The sequence below is a fragment of the Perognathus longimembris genome, chromosome 1, assembly GCF_023159225.1.
Source record: "Perognathus longimembris pacificus isolate PPM17 chromosome 1, ASM2315922v1, whole genome shotgun sequence".
Taxonomy (NCBI): Eukaryota; Metazoa; Chordata; class Mammalia; order Rodentia; family Heteromyidae; genus Perognathus; species Perognathus longimembris.
Window position 1 is genome coordinate 19,001,633 of NC_063161.1, and position 20,071 is coordinate 19,021,703.

Below are 20,071 nucleotides of genomic sequence, written 5' to 3' on the forward strand. Positions count from 1 at the left end.
AAAATAATAAAAACTAAAAACAACAACAACAAAAAAAAACCTTTCACGTCTCTTTTCTTGATCATCTTCTTGTAAACCAGTCACCATTTTGATTCTGAGGACAAGACAAGGCCCCTGTTCTCTACCTTACAACTGCATGGGAAAAAGTTAAATTATGGTACTGTGAAGGCTACCCAGATACATGGGAGACGAGGGGAGGGGCAACTTCCTACATAGAGAAGAGAGAAGTAGAGTAATTCCTCCAACCATGGTTTTCCTTCTTCTTTTCCATAGTTTCAATTATTTGTTTTCAACGGTGGTCTGAAATTATTCAACAGAAAATTCCAGAAATCAACAACTTCCAAGTTTTAATTTGTGTATCCTTCTGAGTAGCACAATGGATCCTGCAGCCCTGTCATGGTGCCCCACCTGGAACATAATCAGACATCTGTCCAGCGTCTCCACCCAGAAAACACTACCTGCTTATTAGCTCTAAGTAGCAGCTTGGTTGCAGTGCTTGTTTTTGCAGTGCTTGTTTTTTCAATAACCCTGTCTGACATAGTAATAATCCCCAAATACAAGGGTAACAATGCTGGCAACTCACATATGCCAAAGAAAAGTCATTAAGTACTTCCATGACAAAGTGTGGGTACAGCAAGATATTTCAGAAAGTAAATGACCATCTTGGGGACCTTTTACTACAGTAAATTGTCATAATTTTCCTGTCTTGCTAGTAATTGCTACTATCTACCTCCTTAATTTATAAATGCAACATGTATGTGTGTGTGTGTCTGTGTGTGTGTGTGTGTGTGTGTGTGTGTGTGTGTGTGTGTGTGTGTGTGCATGCAGGTACTGGGGCTTTGAATTCAGGGCCTTTGCACTGTTCCAGACTTTTTTGCTCAAAACTAGCACTTTACCACTTGAGCCACAGACTCTCACAGATTTTCTTGCCAGGTCTGGCTTCAAACCACAGTCCTCAGCTCTCAACCTCCTGAATAGCTAGGCATGAACCATAGGTTTATAAAATGTATCGTAGGTACAAAGCTTATAAGCCAAAGCTTCACCACAGGTATGTATGTATCAGAGAAAGCCTCGTGCTTGTCTATATAGGGCTTAGCATTATTGGTTGCTGTCATCCACTGGGGGTCTTGGACAAGGGGGAGCTTTGTGGACAAGGGGGAGCTTCTGCCTTGCAGGCACAGAGGGATAGTGCTGCCAGATCATGTGCTTTGGGAAGGGGGAAACCACATCCCTGAGCCCAGGGCCTAGATGCTCCCTCCTCAGAGTAATGGGCTTGAGCTCCACCCACAAGTTCCTGAAGCTCCACATTCTGACTCAGCAGGTCTTGGGCGAGGTCAAAGTTCTACACATTGAGTAAGCTCCCGTGAGCCACAAGGGCTTCCGGTGCACTGGCCTGGGAGGACTGGGGCTAGGGGGGAGATTCAGGTGGGCACCCTCTTCTTCTATCATATAAAAAAAGACACGAAGGATATGTGTTTGGAGTGATAGCTGAGGATGAGGCCTTTGGTGGCCTAGGTCCTGGGCAGACTGAACACTGAGATTTGGGTTTTGTGTCTCTTCTACAACCACAGCAACCATGTCCCCCTCCTACAGCCCTCAAATCTCCTTCATCAGTCACCAGATTGCTGACCCTGATGCAGCAGCGATCATGCAGTGCCATGTTATCCTTAACCTTCCACCAACCAGGAATGCCACCATTTGGGTGTGCTTTGTCCCCCAAATGTCTATATATTAGGAGTTCTGTCCTCACGGTGGAAATGTTGGGGGATAGGACCTCTAGGAGGTACATCCTGAGGTCAATCCAGTGTCTGTGTGTCCTGGAAAGGCATTTTTCCTGGGACTGGATTAGTTCTTGTGAGACCATTGTTACACATGCCAGTTCTTGGCCCTGCCCAGTCTCTCTCTGGCTTCATGTATAGAATTGTGATGGGTTACCTCCCACATACACAGGAGGGAGAGAAGAGCATGTCTTATGATGTTGGGAACTTTCTATAGTCACAAGTGTGAGCTAAATATGCTTCTTATAACTAGGCTGCCTCAGGTATCTCATTATAGTAACAAAAACTAATACATGAATCTTGATTTGGTTATATTTATTTATTTCTTACTTATTCTCTTTAAGTAGTTGTGCAAGGAGTTTCAATTCAACATGTCAATTTATGTGTACAATGCATCTTGATTAATATCATCCACTGAATACAACAAAGTCTTGCTAATTCAGACTTAAGAACCTCAACTTGGTGATCGTTTTCAATTAATGTATACTTGACAAATTACTTTTTGTAAGTAGGATGAGGTTTGATAATGTAATTACATTTGTTTTTTTGTTTGTTTGTTTGTGTTGCCAGTCCTGGGGCTTGGACTCAGGGCCTGAGCACTGTCCCTGGCTTCTTTTTGCTCAAAGCTAGCACTCTGCCACTTGAGCCACAGCGCCACTTCTGGCTGTTTTCTGTATATGTGGTGCTGGGGAATTGAACCCAGGGCCTCGTGTATAGGCAACAAGCACTCTTTGCCATTAGGCCATATCCCCAGCCCCTGTAATTACATTTGTGAAGATAATGGAAACTTTAAATTTTTTTTTCAGAATTTTAGAAACACCACTGCTCACTCTGCAAATAATTACATACAGCGTTCATTCAACTTCATTCAAAAATCTCAGGCAACACTGATGATCTATTTCCAGGACTATAAGGAAACAACATTAGTAATCACAGCAAATAATGACTCAAATCCTTTTTAAAATAGATTTGTGATGGAAAGAATAAAAAACATAAACAATTTTTAAAGCTACATTACTGATATTAATCTAAAGGCATTCACTGCAGGAAAGTTCTATGTAGAGTAACAAGTCTTGAAATTGTTACAGAGCTGTGTTGCTAAGGTTGAAAGACATTAAAGGCTCAAGGACTGTGCACCAGGGACACTAATGCATTTAAAGACAGACAAGCTGTGAGCTTTTTATAAAAGGGCATCATTTAGCTTTGTTTGGGTCATGTCACTTAAGATGTCTTTCCTTCTATCCACCAATGACTACTACATATAGTTTAAAAAAATGAAAGTGGAGATGCAAAAGCAAAATGGAAATTTCAAGCCAAGTCTATTTTTCCCACAAAGGCATTTCTAAGTTACCTCTTCATATTAATCTTCAGAATATTTGTAACCAATCTTTGTGAAACAATTTGAGATGATCACCGCAGTAGGTTTACATGTTCATCTATCCAAGTATACATGTTCAAGTTGAGCAAATCAATCTGTGGGATTTTTCAAGTGGACTAATAGAACATTGAAATATATTTGGCTTTAAGCTACATAACTCTGGCAACTCAAGTGCTTTTATTTAAATATAACTGTATCAACTTATTTGATCCAGAGGAAGTGGTTTTTTTCTTTCCTTTCAGATCTATCATTTTTTGTAGATGATGTTTCCTTTAGTTATAACATATTCAATTAATTCATGATGACCTCCAAACTGATAAATCAAATGTTCCCATCTAGAAAGAAATCAAACCTGTTTTTCAATTCATGGAAGTCAAAATCTGTACTATAACAATAAATTCAAATTTAAAATGAATTTTCTAAAGATGTATCTATAGTAGGTCATTGCTAGTTAGGCCATTTTTGCATATCGTTTATGCTATGGCCCAATATAAATCAAATGCTTAAAAATATTTAAGTACTTGACCTTACATATTTGCTTCATGACATGATACATGAATGGTAACAACATTATTTTCAGTGGAGGGAGTTGTGTGACCATGGAGACAGGATTACACAGCTGCTTCTCTCTGCTAAACATGAGGTTCAAGACCTACCATTGTGGCAGGCTCACAAGGGTGAAAAACGGACAGTATTTACAACTTTTAGATTTAGATCCATACGACCCAAATTGTCCCATTGGAGGCCCGGCTGGTAAGGGACTGAGCATAAATATTAAGAAACCAGAAACTGAGTAAAGAGATTGGGGATCAAATTGGTATCCAAAGTCAAAGGAGTGGGGGAACAAATCAGAACCAGAGTGACAAGCTGGAGCTGGGAACAAGCAAAAGGTCAGGGCCAAGCAGAAGGCCAAACACACATGCCAGGATGCTCAAGTGCAAAGTCCCCATACACAGAGCAGGAACCTGGAAATCCATGAAAAATGGAATACAGAGAAGGACACCCCAAAACTTGTCCAAGTGTAAGATCTGCAAGTACACATTCTGGTTAGAAAGGGATAAGATTAGAGGGTTATTGGTTATTGTCTGAGTCTAGATATGAATGACTAAGTCTGATAGCAATAACTAGAGAAAAGGGACCTTGAGCCTTGTCTACACATGGTAGTGAACATAAAATAATAGGTCGGGTGGACACTCACCTGGGTGCATTGATGATAATGATGTCTCCCTGTTTGCCAACCTCTAGAGACCCATGTGTGTGAGACTTTCCCAGTGCATAGGCTGCGTTGATGGTGCTAGCAGCCAAGGCCTCAGGCATGGACATCCTCATGTTTACACAGGCCAGATGCATGACCATTGGCTAAGATGGGAAGAAGAAAATGTAGGAGGAAAGTAGCAGAACAGCAATGGCTAATTTGGAAGGCTTTCCAAACAAACAGCACAGCAATAAAGGTGGTTAAATATATAGGTGGAGAGGCTCAAGATGTAGCTCAGTGGTTGAGCTCAGGCTTAGCATGTATGAGGACCTGGGTTTAATCCCAGCAGACTTAAAAAATGTACTGGTAGTAAAAAGTTAATGAATATCTTAATCTAAGCTTGCACATGAAGGTTCATAGTGGGAGTGGCAGGTGGGAGTCCCAGTGAAAATGAATTAAAGTAAAACCACAACACTCAAGGCAAAACCAACAAGTGATGCAAACAAAAGCTTCTCTCCTCTCTTTAGGTCCAGAGGCACTCATGTAGTGCAGAAAAATCCAATTCTAGTACAATCTACACCATTTTAATCTTGTTCCACAGGGAAATACTTATAGATTTCTTATATAGTCTAGCAGCTAGTTAAGTATTTTTAAGTTATTTATATGCTTGGTTAAAATCAGTGCAGAAAAAACAGCTGAGTTAATACTTACCATTGAAAAGCAATATGCATTGGGGTTGAAATCACTGCCCAGGGCAACTATCACTCCCTCATCTACCATCTTCCTGGCTCGAGGCTGCTTCAATCTAAGAGGTGAAGAAAAAGCTATTAGTCTCTACAGCTGGAATTTTTGCAGAATAGGTGACCAAAATAGAAGAGAACAAAGAAACAAAACACAAGGTAAAATGGAGAGCAGTAGAATTAGGTAGACCCCTATGAAGGGTCACAAGGACTCGTTTTTCATATTCTGTTTTGGGAATTATTGGTTGTTATTTAATTTGGGACCATTGCCCTTGCCAATCTTTATATATGTTTAGAGATTTTTGCTAAGGAGGAAATTCAGAATTTACAAAGAATGAATAAACTATGAAAATATTCTAATAAAATCTAATAAAATCTTTTGTGGCTTCCAAGTTAAACAACCAACAAATAATGCATGAAGCATTATTAATCTAAATTCTCTCTCTCTCTTTCTCTCTCTCTCTTTCTCTCTCTCTCTGTCTCTCTCTCTCTCTCTCTCTCTCTCTCTCTCTGTCTCTCTCTTTCTCTCAGTAGGTTTCAAATATCTTTCCTGGAAACGAGAATAACCTTGAGAGTGAATTAAGAGAATTCAGGGAACAGCAGGGACTTCAGAGGTAATTCGTGAATGGGGAAATCAGAAAAATACAGAACCAGAGGAGCCAGAAAGAAGAGTGAGCCGCTTTTATTACTGTCCTGATCAAATAAACAAGATGGAAGCCTTCTGTGACAATGGCAGCTCTCATTTACTAAGGGCACTGGAACAAAGACTTGAAGTCTCAGCTGTCCTTCAGCAGCATAAAGTCTCAGGTTTTTGTTCCATATTAAGAGAGTCAGGGAAAATAGAAGAAAACCTTCTTGGGGTATATGTAAAAATAGTTTCCTTTTATTTTTTTGGTAGTATTAGGATTTTCAGCTGACATTCCAGCCCTACATTCTTCTGGCCATTTTGGAAATGGACTCTCCGGCTTTTCTGCCTGGGTTGGCTTTAAATCCACATACTCTGGCTCTCATCTCCCTGAGTGGCTAGGATTACAAGAGTGAGTCCCCAGCACCTGGCAAAACATGTTTCTTGTGTGGTGAAAAAGTCACCAAATTAAATACTGATTGAGGACTCCAACTGATAACTATTGAGATTTGTAAGTAAAGCAGTTGTTTATACCAAGAATATCTACTGATTTCCTGAGCTTAGCCTATATTGCATCTAACATTTAAACTAAAGAATATTCAGAATGAAACTGTTGTATTGTATGTATGTGTGTATATGAAATTATAGTTTAAAAAGCAATGGAATATTCTTTTCCCTTCTAAATGTTACTCTCAGTCTTGCCTTTCTCAATCATGTCTTGGGCTAGATTATTTTTTGTTGCGTGAGTGGGGTATGTGGGAAGGACTGTTCTGTATCTTGAAGGATTTCTAACCCACAAGGTGTCAGTAGCACCTCTCTCTACCTAGATGGTGAAAATCTGAAATGTTTCCAACTGTCCTCTGAGGAACAAAATCACTTTACTCTAAAGTTTTAACTGCAGAATTGTTACCCAGCAGACCATGTATCTTACCAATATCCAGCCCTAAGAAGAAACCAACTACTTCTTGAGTGCTGGTTTTCTAGACTACAGACTCCTCAACAGCCATCACAGGACTGTGCAATGGAAAGGGTTTCATAACTGGCAAAATTAGAGCAATGGCCATTATAAAAGATAGACAAGGTGTATCCCATTCATACAGGGCTTACTACAAAATCTCTGGAGAGATCTGACAAAATACACCTACTCTACCTCCTCCGTTCTTTCCCCACCCAGACCCTCAGGATCTGAGAGTTGGCACTCAGTTGTGGTCCACCAGTATCTGTGTAGAAAATGGCTCATTCATACTAGGTGCTGCTAAGTATCCTTAACACCTTACAGGTGTTTATAAAAATACACAGCTTGTTCATTATTTGCCAACTATAAAAGTAATGCACACTTAAAAATTCAAGATCTAGGAAAAGAAAGATAAGGAAAGGAGGGAGGGGGAGGGGAGGAAGGGGGAGGGAGGGAGGGAGGGAGGGAGGGAGGGAGGGAGGGAGGGAGGGAGGGAGGGAGGGAGGGAGGGATGACGTCCCACAATAATGCCACCATCAAAGCAATTCAACTTCAGGTAACTCATTTATGAGCATCAAGGCAGAGCTGGCATCTTTGTAGCATCTACATTTCCATCATCTGTATCCTTCAGGAACTTGTCCTTACAGCCTCTGTTTCCGGGTCAGAAGGAATCCTACCTCAGCATGTAGGCCGTGGTGGGCAGGAGGACTGCAGCGCACTGGGCCGTTGCCATGGCAGCAATGCCCGCATCACTCACTTCTTCCAGGTGGCTGATGGCCTGGGCTCCCAGTTCAGCCCCCAGCTAGGCAGATTGCACACAGAAGGAAAGCTTTAGTAAATGGCAATCGATAAAGTGCTATGACATTTTCCTTCCTACCCAAAGAAATTGCTCTCTATTAGGATTTCTTGCCAACTACTTCTTAGGAGCATAAACTCCCCAATGGAAAAAAATAGATATCCATTTCCATGTAATGCTGCTTCTGAAATGAATCCTTTGGGTGGAGGAGATACAAGTGTTTGAATTGAAGGCCTCATGCTTGCTAGGCAGGTTTAAACCCTGCCTACAGCCCTTTTTTGCTTTAGTTACTTTTCAGGTAGGGTTTTACCTTTTGGTAAGCTCCTTAGGAAGAAAGGTAGGAGAACTTAATAGTACAAATAAGGTAGGTAAGTGCAGTTGAGATGATGTCCAAATTTTGGACTTAGCAACACACAGATGATGCTTTCGTGTAATGGTTTAGGAAACAGAGAACAAGAACTGGAAGTGGTATTAAAATTTAAAACATCAGGTGGCAATGTGATTGAGATGTTGGTAGATAGTCTGTAACTATATTTATGACCCAAAGCAATCATTCAAGCATGTGTGTGTATGTGTGTGTACACGTGCACTTGCACTGAGGATCAAACACAAGGCCTTGGTTATGTGAGAATTATTCTACCAACAGAGCTAGATCCTCAACCCCTTCAGGCAGTTGTTTTTTAAACTCCAAAGCTTTGAGAAAAGACATCTAAACTCATGATAGCAAAGACTTTCTTACTCATTGCTGAATTCTCAATATCTGAAATGGCACTTTGCACACAGTGGACACTCAAATGTTCTTAAAAGCATCAGTTGCTCACGCCTGTAATCCTAGCTACTCAAGAGGCTAAGATCTGAGGATCATGGTTTGAAGCCAGCCCAGACAGGAAAGTCTAATTACCACCAAACAGAGTTAAGCCGTACAACCAAGACATGCATGTGTATGCATCGCCCCCCCCCACACAAATTAAAGGGGTGAATAGGTGAATGTGGGAGGGACATACTGAGCATACATTTGAGCACTGTCTGGTGGCTAATAATGATGGTGTGTTTTTACCAATACTGATCTGCAAGTGACAAAAAAGATTCTAGAAGTTACATGTGAAAATTATTACAATGTTATTATATTATAATTTTATTATAGATTATATTTTATAATTTTATATTTATAATTATATTTATTTATTATATTTATAATTATAATTATATTTATAATTTATATTTATAATTATAATATTATAATTTATGTGGAAACCAAAATATGCCACAAGTTTAGTAGATGAGATCATACATGTGCTTTTTTTTCTGTTCACATCATAAGCATATGGTAAGGCAAATGATCAGGCTGGGGTAAGTGTGTAGGTTTAGCAAGAGGAAGGTCCTGGGTTCAACTCCTGGCACCAAAACATAACAACAAAGGAAATAGTAAAAAAAAAAAAAAAAAAACCCACAAACACCACAAAGTTTCCAACAGATATCAGAATTTCCCAGGCTCCATCAGACCAAGCTGCCCATTGTCCATCTGTTCCCCATTCTCTCTCTTTTCAGAAGGTTACTGCTCACTTCAAACAAAGGAATGACGTTCCCCACCGCAGGAATGTGCAAGGATGCGTTGGCACAGGAAGGGCAAAGGCCATCATACCTCAGCAGCTTTCATGGGGTGAAGTTCATCCCCATGGAAGTTGATCTGTAGCCCTATCTCCTTCCCGCTCTGAAGAATCCTTCTGGTGGAATCCAGATCAAAGACACCCTCCTCACAAAACACATCAATATTGTCAACCTGTATTTCCCCCTTTCTGCCAAGTTCCTTTAGCTTTGGGAGGTGGCTAGCAACAATGTCAGCAGCAGCTTCAGTGGCAGTCTTCCCTCTGATGACAGAAATGAGATCACCATGGATAAATACTTGAGGAATGACAGAGAGAGACAAAGAGACAGAGAGAGAGAGAGAGAGAGAGAGAGAGAGAGAGAGAGAGAGAGAGAGAGAGAGAGAGAGAGAGAGAGAGACTGAGAGAGAACTTGACCTCAAGGCATGGAAAGGTAACAAAGCTAAAACTCAGACCCCCTAGCTGGGTTATACCTACATAGTGGAAGTATCCAAAAGAGTTCTTTTTTGCTCCCACCTCATGTGCAGAGATGCAAATTGCTCAGCCAGATTAGCAGCCCAGTGTTGCTTTCAAGAAGGCCACCCACTGCAGAGCTAAAGCTCTGTGCCATGGATACTTTACAGGACCTTCTGGATGCTTGCCAAGAATGCTGTCCACAGAAGTCAGACCCGCTACCTGGGACCTACCTAGCTAATATTCTTTCCCGTTTCTTCTTCCCCCTCTAGGCTTCCCATCTCACCATCAGGGAAGAGAAGAAGAGAGAACAGTAGGAGGCCTTGAAATACCCTCTACATTTCTGGGGCTAGGATCCATTACAAAGAGCTGGGCTTTTTTTTTTTTTAAGTCAGATGGAGAAAAAGCTCTACTTTTTGTTGGGTCCATATCTTTGGACACATCATTCAGCAATGATTAACATGCCATGCTTAATCAGTGAATCCAAGATGCAGACCTCAGACATTCACTGGCAGCTGGAGAAAAGTCCTGTGAAACTTCAGCCCTGTATTTGGCACACATAAGGCTGTCTTTCAGCCAAACTATGCAGGGGGATGGGTGGAGGGAAGCAATGAGGAGAAGGTGCTTATGAAAATGATCTCTACTTCTCAAAACAGTCATATAGAGTAGGGTATTATGGAGCTCAATGTTGCAGATGCAGAACTCATGCTTTAAATAGTTAAGTCACACACTCAAAAGTCAGAAGTAGCTAAACTGAGTCAAATCAGGTTTCAATATAAAAAAAAGAAAAGGAAAAGCAAAATGGCTGCCTATATACACTTCATATTCTGAGCATTAAGCTTGGATAATTTCAGGAATATATATACTAAAAAAGTTCTGGAAGTAGTACACATTGTATTTCTTTTCTACAGAATTAGTTTTGTGAATTTGAAAGGATATAAATTTTCACTTCCTCTGACTGAGGGGGGAAAAGGGATATTAGCATTAAAATTTTATAATTCTGGGGCTGGGAATATGGCCTAGTGGCAAGAGTGGTTGGCTCGTATACATGAAGCCCTGGGTTCGATTCCCCAGCACCACATATACAGAAAAAGCCGGAAGTGGCGCTGTGGCTCAAGTGGCAGAGTGCTAGCCTTGAGCAAAAAGAAGCCAGGGACAGTGCTCAGGCCCTGAGACCACACCCCAGGACTGGCAACAAAAAACAAAACAAATACAATTTTATAATTCTGCAGAACATGGTGAGTCTGGTTAATAATAGTGTACTATATTTCTTCAAGCTGCTTTTTGCTAGTTAATTGGAGATAGAGTCTCATAGACTTTCTTGATCCTCACCTATCAGCCTCCTTAGCAGCTAGGATTATACGTGTTAGCTACCAGTTCTCAGTGGTTTAATATCTTATACATCCTTCATTTATGTCAACCTAGGCAAATCAGGTTTCACTTGAAGGCAAGACATGATAACAAATAGTTGACTAAAACCTGTCTTTTTCTTCTCCAAGAACAAACTTCTCATGTTTTCATCACCAGAAGTGATAAAGTAATACATATAATAAAAGTCAGTTGGTCATTTCACATTGCAAAACATGCTGCACACCATATGTGCAATGTTACATCACAAATAAGTAATTTACACTTTTAAAAGATCACAGAAGTAAACATGTAAAATAAATTTAAACGACTGAATTTTCAGATAATGTTTGTAAGTGTATAGCATGTGTGTACCTGTCATCAAAGCTGAATGCTGCACCTCCATCTCCTTGAGATGGACCTCTTTTAAATCTTTCAAGTCTAGAACCATGGTCCATTCTGTCTAGAAATTCAAGGATCAAAAGGGCTCTGGGCAGATATGGTACAGGTGCATAAGGAGTTGATGTTCTTCACAGGAAATCATGTAGGAGAAACCTTTTAGATAAAGGGGGAGGCTAAAACCTTCTATAATACAGCTAATGCCTGTAATCCTAGCTACTCTAGCTACCTGAGAGGCTGAGATCTGAAGATCCCAGATCAAAACCAGGCTAGGCAGACAAATCTGGGAGACTTTTAGCTCTAATTAACTAGCAAAAAGCTGGAAGTGGAGATACGTTACAAGTGGTGGTGGAGTACCAAACCTGAGCTAAGAAAACTAAGCTACTGGGAGGCCCTGAGTTCAAGCCCCATTACCAGCACTAAACACATGAAAAAACTTTTTCAGTGATTTAAAAAAAAAAAACACCAACTATTTGAAGTTAAGTAAATATATGAACAAAAAAGAATCCCTTCTGAGCCTCCTAGCTGATTGGGTGTGGCCATCTTGTGTAGAGCGTTACTATGCTACAATGCTTTATGCTAATTAGCACCGGAAATTACTCAAATGAGTAAAATGTGAAAGGACCTAGAGGGACCTTTTCTTTTTTGCTAACCCAAAGAGCTTGCAACTTTTCCTCTTCTTTCATCATAAGCTGTCTAGGAAAGCCAATGGGGAACCCCGCCTGGTGGCTCAAGCCTGTAATCCTAGCTACTTAGGAGCCTGAGATCTGAGGATCATGGTTCAAAGCTATCCCAGACAGGAAAGTCCGTGAGATTATTATCTCCAATTAACTACCAGAAAACTGGAAGTAGAGCTGTCATTCAAAGTGGTAGAGTGCTAGTCTTGAGCACTAAAGCCCAGGGATAGCACCCAGACCCCGAGTTCAAGCCCCATGACTGACAAAAAAAACCAAGATGGGCATGGTGATTGGTGGTGGAAAGAACTAGAACATTTTTCCAAGGGTTCCCATCTACGGCGCATGGGCTGAAGAGTTGATGCGCCCCTACCCCATTGGGGTGCCACGCCCGAGTTTACACCCTGGTCCCTCCCTCCACTGGGATTACTTAGGCACTGCGTGGGCCCCACAGTAAGTGGCCGAGACCCCGATGGGCAGCTCCCGGCGTGCACGCTCGATCACACGCAGCATCTTGAGCTCCGTCTGCAGGTCCAGGCCGTATCCGCTCTTGCACTCCACCAGCGTGGTGCCCGCCCGCGCCATGCACTGGAGCCGCTGCTGCAGGGAGCCGAACAGCTCCTCCTCCGATGCCTGGCGCGTGCGCTCCACCGTGAAGTGGATGCCCCCTCCAGCGCGGTGGATCTCCATGTAGGTGGCTCCTGCCAACTGAACGCATGGCCCACTCAGGAGGGCTGCAGACACGTCTACAGACCTTCCTCCGAGAGTGGGAGCAAGAGGTGATGAAGCATTCAGCTCAAGCACCCGCCAAGCAGATAGCAGAATAGATGTGCCTATGTCTGGAAGCCCCTACCTCTCCAGACTCGTAGGATCTTCCAGATTCTTCTACTCTTACTTAGATTGTGTGGGGGTGGAGTCTGGGGGGGGGGGGGTCCCAGGAAAGAATTGGACGGCAGAGATGGGCATGGATGAGTCGCTGAGGATCTCAGTATAGCAACAATGAATACCTTGGTACAGTCCTTCCTCTTTCTCTCAACAAGTTTTAAAAGGCAAAGATAGGCCGGGTGCTGGTGGCACACATCTGTAAATCCTCGATACTCAGGAGGCTAAGATCTGAGGATCTGGGGTTCAAAGCTAGCCCAGTCAGGAAAGTAAGGGAGATGCTTATCTCCAATTAACCACAAAAAGCTAAAAAAAAGTGGAGCTGTGGCTCAAGTGGTAGAGCACTAGCCGTAAGCACAAAAGCTTAGGAACAGTGCCCCAGCACAGAGTTCAAGCCCTAGGACCAGGAAATTAGTTGGGTTTAGTTGGGTTCATGTGGTTCTTACCTAGCTACTCAGGAGACTGAGGTCTGAGGATAGCAGTCCTAGGTGGGAAGTTTGTGAGAGTTTGTTGTTGTTTGTCTTCTTTTGGGGGGGAATCAAACCCAGGATGTTGCACTTGCTAGGCAATTGCTTTGCCACTGAGCTACACCTGAGCACTCTTGTGAGACTTTTATCTCCAGTTAGCCACTAAAAAGCCAAAAACTCAAGTTAGTAGGACACCAGTCTTGAGTGAAAAAAATTAAGCAAGAGCATGGGCCTTGAGTTCAAGGCCCAGTACCAGTACAACACACACGCGCACACACACGCAAAAGAAAAAGAGAAAGAGAGAGGGAAAGGGAAAAGAAAGAAAAAAAGAGTTCAGGGAATCCTATTACAGCCATTTTCATCTCCAGGGGGCCAAGGGCAGCCTTTACATGTCCATACTTGGGCACCAGAGTTTGGGGAATTTATAAATAAGTTAGCTTTGTTACCATTTGCTTTCTATACTCCAAGTAAAAATATGCATTCATGGGGAGAATGAAGTAAAAAATTCAATGCACACCCTACAAAATTAAGACAGGAAGGAAGGGGAGGTTTGGGAGGAAGGAGTGAGAATGTTGAGAGGGGTTACATTGATCAAGATGCACTGCATTCAAACTGCTTTGGTGAATGACAACTCCTTTGTACAACTACTTAAAGATCATTTTTAAAAGAAAAGAAAAACAAGACTGTTGAATGTGGCAAAGGTTGCTAGCTGAGGAACTCTGTAGATAAAGCTTCATCTTTGTACTCTATGTTGATATCCCATCATGCAGTGAGGTTACCTTCATTGCAAACTCGTGAACTCTTTCTCCAGCCCAGACAGGATGTGTATGTGCATCCACCAAACCTGCAATCAACGGAGGTCAAGAAGAAGGTCCATGAAGAAGGAATACAGGAGAATGCATCAACTTTGCAGGTGAAAGCATGGCTGCAAACAAGCCAGACCTTCAATAGTAGAAACTCAGTACCTGGAGCTATTAATATTTTTCATACATTATTAGACCTGTTTAAAACAAGCTGCTATTCTCCATCTTTACATTCATTGAGTGGCTGTTCAAAACAGCATTCAGAGCTGTTGCTTTGGGGGTGGGGGGAGTAAATACCTGGTAAGACACATTTCCCAGAACAATCAATTCTTTCTTCAAAAGTGTCTTCAGAAAACTGACGTTGGATAACATCAGCAGGACCGATAGCTTTTATGAGCCCATCACTGGAGAAAAATTCAAGACATAGTTACCAAGTTTGTGGGAAATCAGATGTTTTACTTTTATGTTGCTCTGACCAAATTGCCTGAAAGAACGGTTTAAACAGAGGAAATACTTATTTTGCTCATGTTTCAGAGGGACCAGCCCACTATAGTACTGAAGATGTGGTGAGCAGAGCCTTGCAGGACAGGCTGCCCCCCCACCTCAGTTACCTCCCTCCTCCAAACAGGCCACACCTCCTATCTTTCACCACCCCCCAATAATGCCATCTTATGAAGCCATGTAAGATGTAAGGTCCAATCACTTCTGAAAAGCCCATCTGCTGTCAACTATGCCCCTGATACATTCCTTGCAAGAAAGCTAATGATTTAAAATGTTTTCAGATACCATACTGGCAAACAGCCAACACTTACTGTGATTCCTTCTTAAACTTGAGTCTTTGGGAGAGTGACTGTAGCCACAGTGAAGACAAAAAGGTAAATGATGTGTAGTAGAGAGTACTAGCTGCTCCCCAACATGGCTGTTCTCTTTTCCTACAGGACTAGAGCCCTAAGTTTTAGTTGGACCACTCAGGTAAAAGGTTACTTTTTCATGCCTCCTATCAGCCAAGTAGAGCCATGTGACCAAGTTCTAGCCAATTGGATTGCTTTCATTCCCTATTCTCACTGGCTAGAAAGTAGACACAACTAGAGATGGAGCAGCCATCTTGGATGGTGGAGTGACTGTAAGAAAGTGGGTTGTGCACAGTAGAGCAAGATTGTGATGCAAAGAAGTAGGTAGATATCTCAGAGGAAGGTGGAAATCTATTACTCAAGTTCCAACCCTAAATCCCCCAGCCCTTCTAGAGGTGGGTAATTTTGTCATCAAAACATCTTAATAAAGGTGGTATCTTTAGAAAAGAACCCTCCTTAAATAGCACATGTGGGCACTGTTTTTGGCTGTCTTTAAGGAATTCTAGTTAAGCTTTCATGCTTATGCTGTGCATATCATTAATATCATCATAACAAAATGCATTGTGCAAATGAGCATGTGCAGTTGAAACATTGTCATTAAAAAACTATTACATAATCACAACCTTCCATTCAAAAACTCCACCACAAATGGCCCCTCCTGTGCGAGGGACTCTCAGACCTTCCACTGAGCACAAACCAACCCTAAATTGTCCCAGACACCATTCCACTGGACCTTTTCTTTTTTTTTTTTTTTTTTTTTTTTTTTTTGGCCAGTCCTGGGGCTTGGACTCAGGGCCTGAGCACTGTCCCTGGCTTCTTTTTGCTCAAGGCTAGCACTCTGCCACTTGAGCCACAGCGCCACTTCTGGCCATTTTCTATATATGTGGTGCTGGGGAATCAAACCCAAGCCACTGGATCTTTTCTTTCAATGCTTTGAGAAAGAGTCTCACTATGTAACTCATCCTGGCCTTGAGCTCACAATTTTCCTTTCTCAGCTGAAATTACAGGCATGTGCCATTATGCCCATCATGATGCCCATCATCACGGGTAATTTTTTTAAGGAGAAGAGAAGAACAGAGAGGGATGTGCTGTTCTGTATTTAATTTCTGCACTGTTTAGGAAGAAAAATTCCACAAAATCTTTGGGAGCAGTCAAGCAAACCAGCAATCCTAAACAAATCTTAGAAGCTACAGGGTGATTATCATCATGAAAACTGCAAGGAGGGTGATTGAAGGATGGCATTTTTGTTACTATGGTATTTGTTTTTCAAGACCTCATTCTATGTAGCCTATGCTGGCCTCTTAACTCACAGTCCTTCTGTCCTAGCCTCCCAAGTGCTGGGAATACAGACATACACCTCAGGCCCAGCTTAGCATAGCAAGATGATGTTTCTTCTAGTAGCTCTTATGTCTATCATTCTAAATATTGTTCTTATCTTACAGATCTTACACCCCATTCATTTAGGCAGCCTTCTGTATGATCCTTATCAGCCTCATTCTGCACAGGCCTCTCTAGCTTTGCATTTCACCATACTGGGTTCCTGTTATCTTTTCCTGTGTCTTGTCCCTCCCTAGACAGCTCTTTCAAGCAGAACCAGTCTTAATCATTTCCATATCCCCTAACTGCTCAGTCCATCTATGGTGAATGGATAAGAAGATTCTCCACTTTTAGGTTTGGTGTCTACCCAACTCTTTCACTGGCCTTTAAAAAGGATGAAAAAGTCCATGTTGGTTTCTCCCTTGAAGCTTTCAATAGTTTTTATAGGTGAATCTGTATTTGTATTCCTATTTGTCTTGTTCACTTGGACATTTTCAATTGCTCTTAGACTTTAGCTGGGACACTTGTAAAGGAGGTGACAGTTGGTGCTTCTCTTCAAATACCTCTTCATGACAGAGTCAGAGGTTATTTTTAAGCTTATCTATAACCTACACACACACACACACACACACACACATGCACACACGCACATGTACACACACGGTTTAATTTAAGAGACTTGAAGATCTCAATGAATAGAGACAATGCCCTGTGACAGGTAAGTATTGAGATTTTTAATTTTAGAAAAGAGTTTCTGGAATCGCTCAAAGCACTTCCCATCCCAGGGCCCATCTTCTGTATCAACAGTCTATAGGGATTGGCTACTAGTTGATATTACTGAGTTATAGCTACTCAAGAGGCTGAGATCTGAAAATGCTAGTCCAAAGCCAACCTGGACAGAAAAGTAGCAGTGCATCCTCTTATCTCCAATTATCAGCAAAGAGCTAGAAATGAAGCTGTGGCTTGTGTGGTAGAGCACTAGCTTGAGTGGAAAAAAACAAAAACAAGCAAGCATGTGAGGCTGTGAGTTCAAGCCCAGTACTGGCACATATATACACACAAAAGGCAAAAATGTGGACATTCGCCAGATAATTACCAGGCATATCTGAGCAGCAAAGTTCTGACTACTCCTGCAAATACATTTTAATATAAACAAACCCAGCCAACTCTAAGAACCATGTTAAAGATCAAATTAATTTAAAAAAAAAAAGACCTTCCAGACCACAACTGGATTCTGTCCTTTTTCTTTCCCTGTTTTATGTGGTCCTCATGAGCACGTGATTCTAGAGAACATGTTCTAGAACTCAAGACTTCATGTCTAATAGTATTACTATCACTCTACACATATTCTATTTCCCACAACTAGGTAGATATTTTCTCAGCTTTCCCATCAAATATGTTATTTTAACGATTTGTAGTGTGAGATTGTTTCTGCCCTCTATTAACTAGAACAGACCTAGCATTTAGCTAGGCTGTTGTGCAACCTTACACCGTCTCTGATAACCCTTGGTCTGTTTGTGAAATCCGGGGAATCTGAGTCCCATAGGGTTCTGGCATGGGGATCATCATCCAATCCCCACTCTTACTCCAGGTGGCCCTAGCAAACTTTGGTTGTTCTCTTATTCACATTGGGCAGAAAGCTCAGAAGGGTAAAACAACTGAAATAATCAGGTCAAATGCTGACTTCCCATCATTCAAAGCCACTGCTTTGTAAGTATTTTCCAGTTCTCATGTTTGAGTGGGCAGACCAAGGGTATGGGAGAGGTACTTTATAAAAACTCAGGTTTGATGGGCACTGGTGCCTCACACCTGTAATCCTGGATACTCAGGAGGCTGAGATCTTAGGATCACAGTTCAAAGCCAGCCCAGGCTGAAGAATCCAGTTTGTGAGACTCTTATTGCCAATTACACACACACACACACACACACACACACACACACACCCCCTCTGGGACAGTGTCTAGGCCCTGAGTTCAAGCCCCAGGATCTATACAGACAGACGGACGGACGGACGGACAGACAGACACACACACACACACACACACACACACACCACAAATTCAGGTCTCAGGACTCAATCAACTCAGGTGCCAATTGAAAAAGATCTGATGATGGGGGTAGATGCACTTGGAAATCTGTCTTAGAATAAGAAAAGGCAGGGCAAGGCAGCTCAAGCAAGTAATTCTAGCTACATGGAAGGCAGAGATGCAGAGGATTGCAGTACCAAGCTAGTGCAGGTAAAAAGGTTGGGGGGCCCACCCCCCCAACACACACATACACTTAATAAAAGCTTAATAAAAGTTTGGTAGCAGCTCATCCTAACTACATGAAAAGCCTAACAAGGAGGTTTTTAGTCAAGACTGAAGATGCAAGATCCCAGTCCCCAAATAACCAAAGCAATAGACCTAGAACAAATCATGTTAGGTGAGGTAAGCCAAGCTCAGAGAGACAAATGATAAGCGGTGTTTTCTCTCATAAGCAGAAACTAGATCTAAAATACTCAGGGATATGATAAATTATACAGGACACAGTGGGACCAACGGAGAATATTCTTAGGGGAGGAATGCAAAGGCGTAAAGCCTATGTACCTTTGTTCATATAAGATAACACTAATAAAATCATCAGTATTCCAGTAAATGGAAGCAAAAGAAGGGAGGGAGGGATAACCAACTCAAACAGAGGTGGGGGGGCGGTGAGGGCTGGGGTTCAAGTGGTAGAACAACATCCCAGCAAGGCTCTGAGTTCAAATTCCAGTACTGAAGACAAAAGCCGAACCCCAAATCATCCTGGAATGGTTAACTATGCTATTTTACCAGACGGGGCGGGGTGCGTCTTAATGGGTGTTGTTCTGGTGCGTCCTAATGGGTGTTGTCCTCAGGTGTCTAAGTGACAAGCCTGTTGCTTGTCTCTAGGCACCTGGAAACGTTTTGACAAGTTAAAGAAAGAGCCCCGCATCTCCCGCAGCCTAGCGATCTGACCCCGGCCATCTGCCACCGTGCGCGCCCCGACACTTACGTGCCCACCACCAGGCTGGCGCCCTCCAGCACCGCCAGGCTGCGCAGCGCGCCCCCGGCCAGGAAGCGCTCGCCCCGGGCGCACACCAGCACCACCTGGCGCGCGTTCTCCAGCAGGAGGCGGTGGCCGCCCGCCATGGCGCCGGCCGGGTTTCCTCCGGGCGGGCGCGAGGCCGCTGCGCTCAGGCAGCAGCCGGGCGGGCCACAGCGCGGGTCTCTCCGGGATCCGGAACGCGGGGCGGGACGGGGCGGGCACTGGTGGCCCCTGCCCTTTGACGCCGCCGGGGAAAACAGGGACGGACAATAAGCTGGATGCGGATGACGGCAATGAGTGCCACCGAGGACAATCAGCGCTGCGCTTTGTCACGGCCTCCCATCTTCTCCTAAGTCACTCTTTCACGTGGGGCAAATGGAGGTGGAGATCGCGGCCCCACTTCTCATATAAGAGAACTGGGGCTGGGTCACCCCGAGAGATCAGGATGGGCTCTGTGGATCCCCTGGCCAGGGAAAGGGGGTGACCTGTGACTATGAGAGTGGGGGAGACCCCTGCCTGGATGGGGGGGTTCCGGAGTGGGGTCCTGGGAAGGAGCCCCAGAGGGAACAGGCAGGAAGAGCCAGTGAAGGAGCCAGGAAAGGAGCCCCAGGAGAGGGCAGAGCCTCTGTGTGTGCACACGTGCATGTGTGCACCTGTGTATGCTGTGAACGTGCGTGTGCACGTATGTGTTCTGTGCGAGTATATATGTATATGTGCACGTGTGTCCATGTGCACATGTGTGTTCAGTGCACGTGTGTA

At 43.0% G+C, this 20,071-nt stretch overlaps 1 protein-coding gene across 1 annotated transcript; it reads right to left on the bottom strand.

Moving 5' to 3' along the window:
* Positions 1-2,568: 2,568 nt before the first annotated feature.
* On the bottom strand, positions 2,569-19,782 carry Amdhd1 (amidohydrolase domain containing 1). The gene is made up of 9 exons (XM_048357989.1): positions 19,280-19,782; positions 14,394-14,500; positions 14,073-14,137; positions 12,375-12,652; positions 9,110-9,335; positions 7,349-7,473; positions 5,063-5,156; positions 4,355-4,515; positions 2,569-3,491 (listed from the first exon to the last, which is right to left on the bottom strand). The coding sequence occupies exons 1-9, from the start codon at positions 19,414-19,416 to the stop codon at positions 3,404-3,406; spliced, it is 1,281 nt and encodes a 426-aa protein (XP_048213946.1). The 5' UTR covers positions 19,417-19,782; the 3' UTR covers positions 2,569-3,403.
* Between the last annotated feature and the right edge of the window lie 289 nt (positions 19,783-20,071).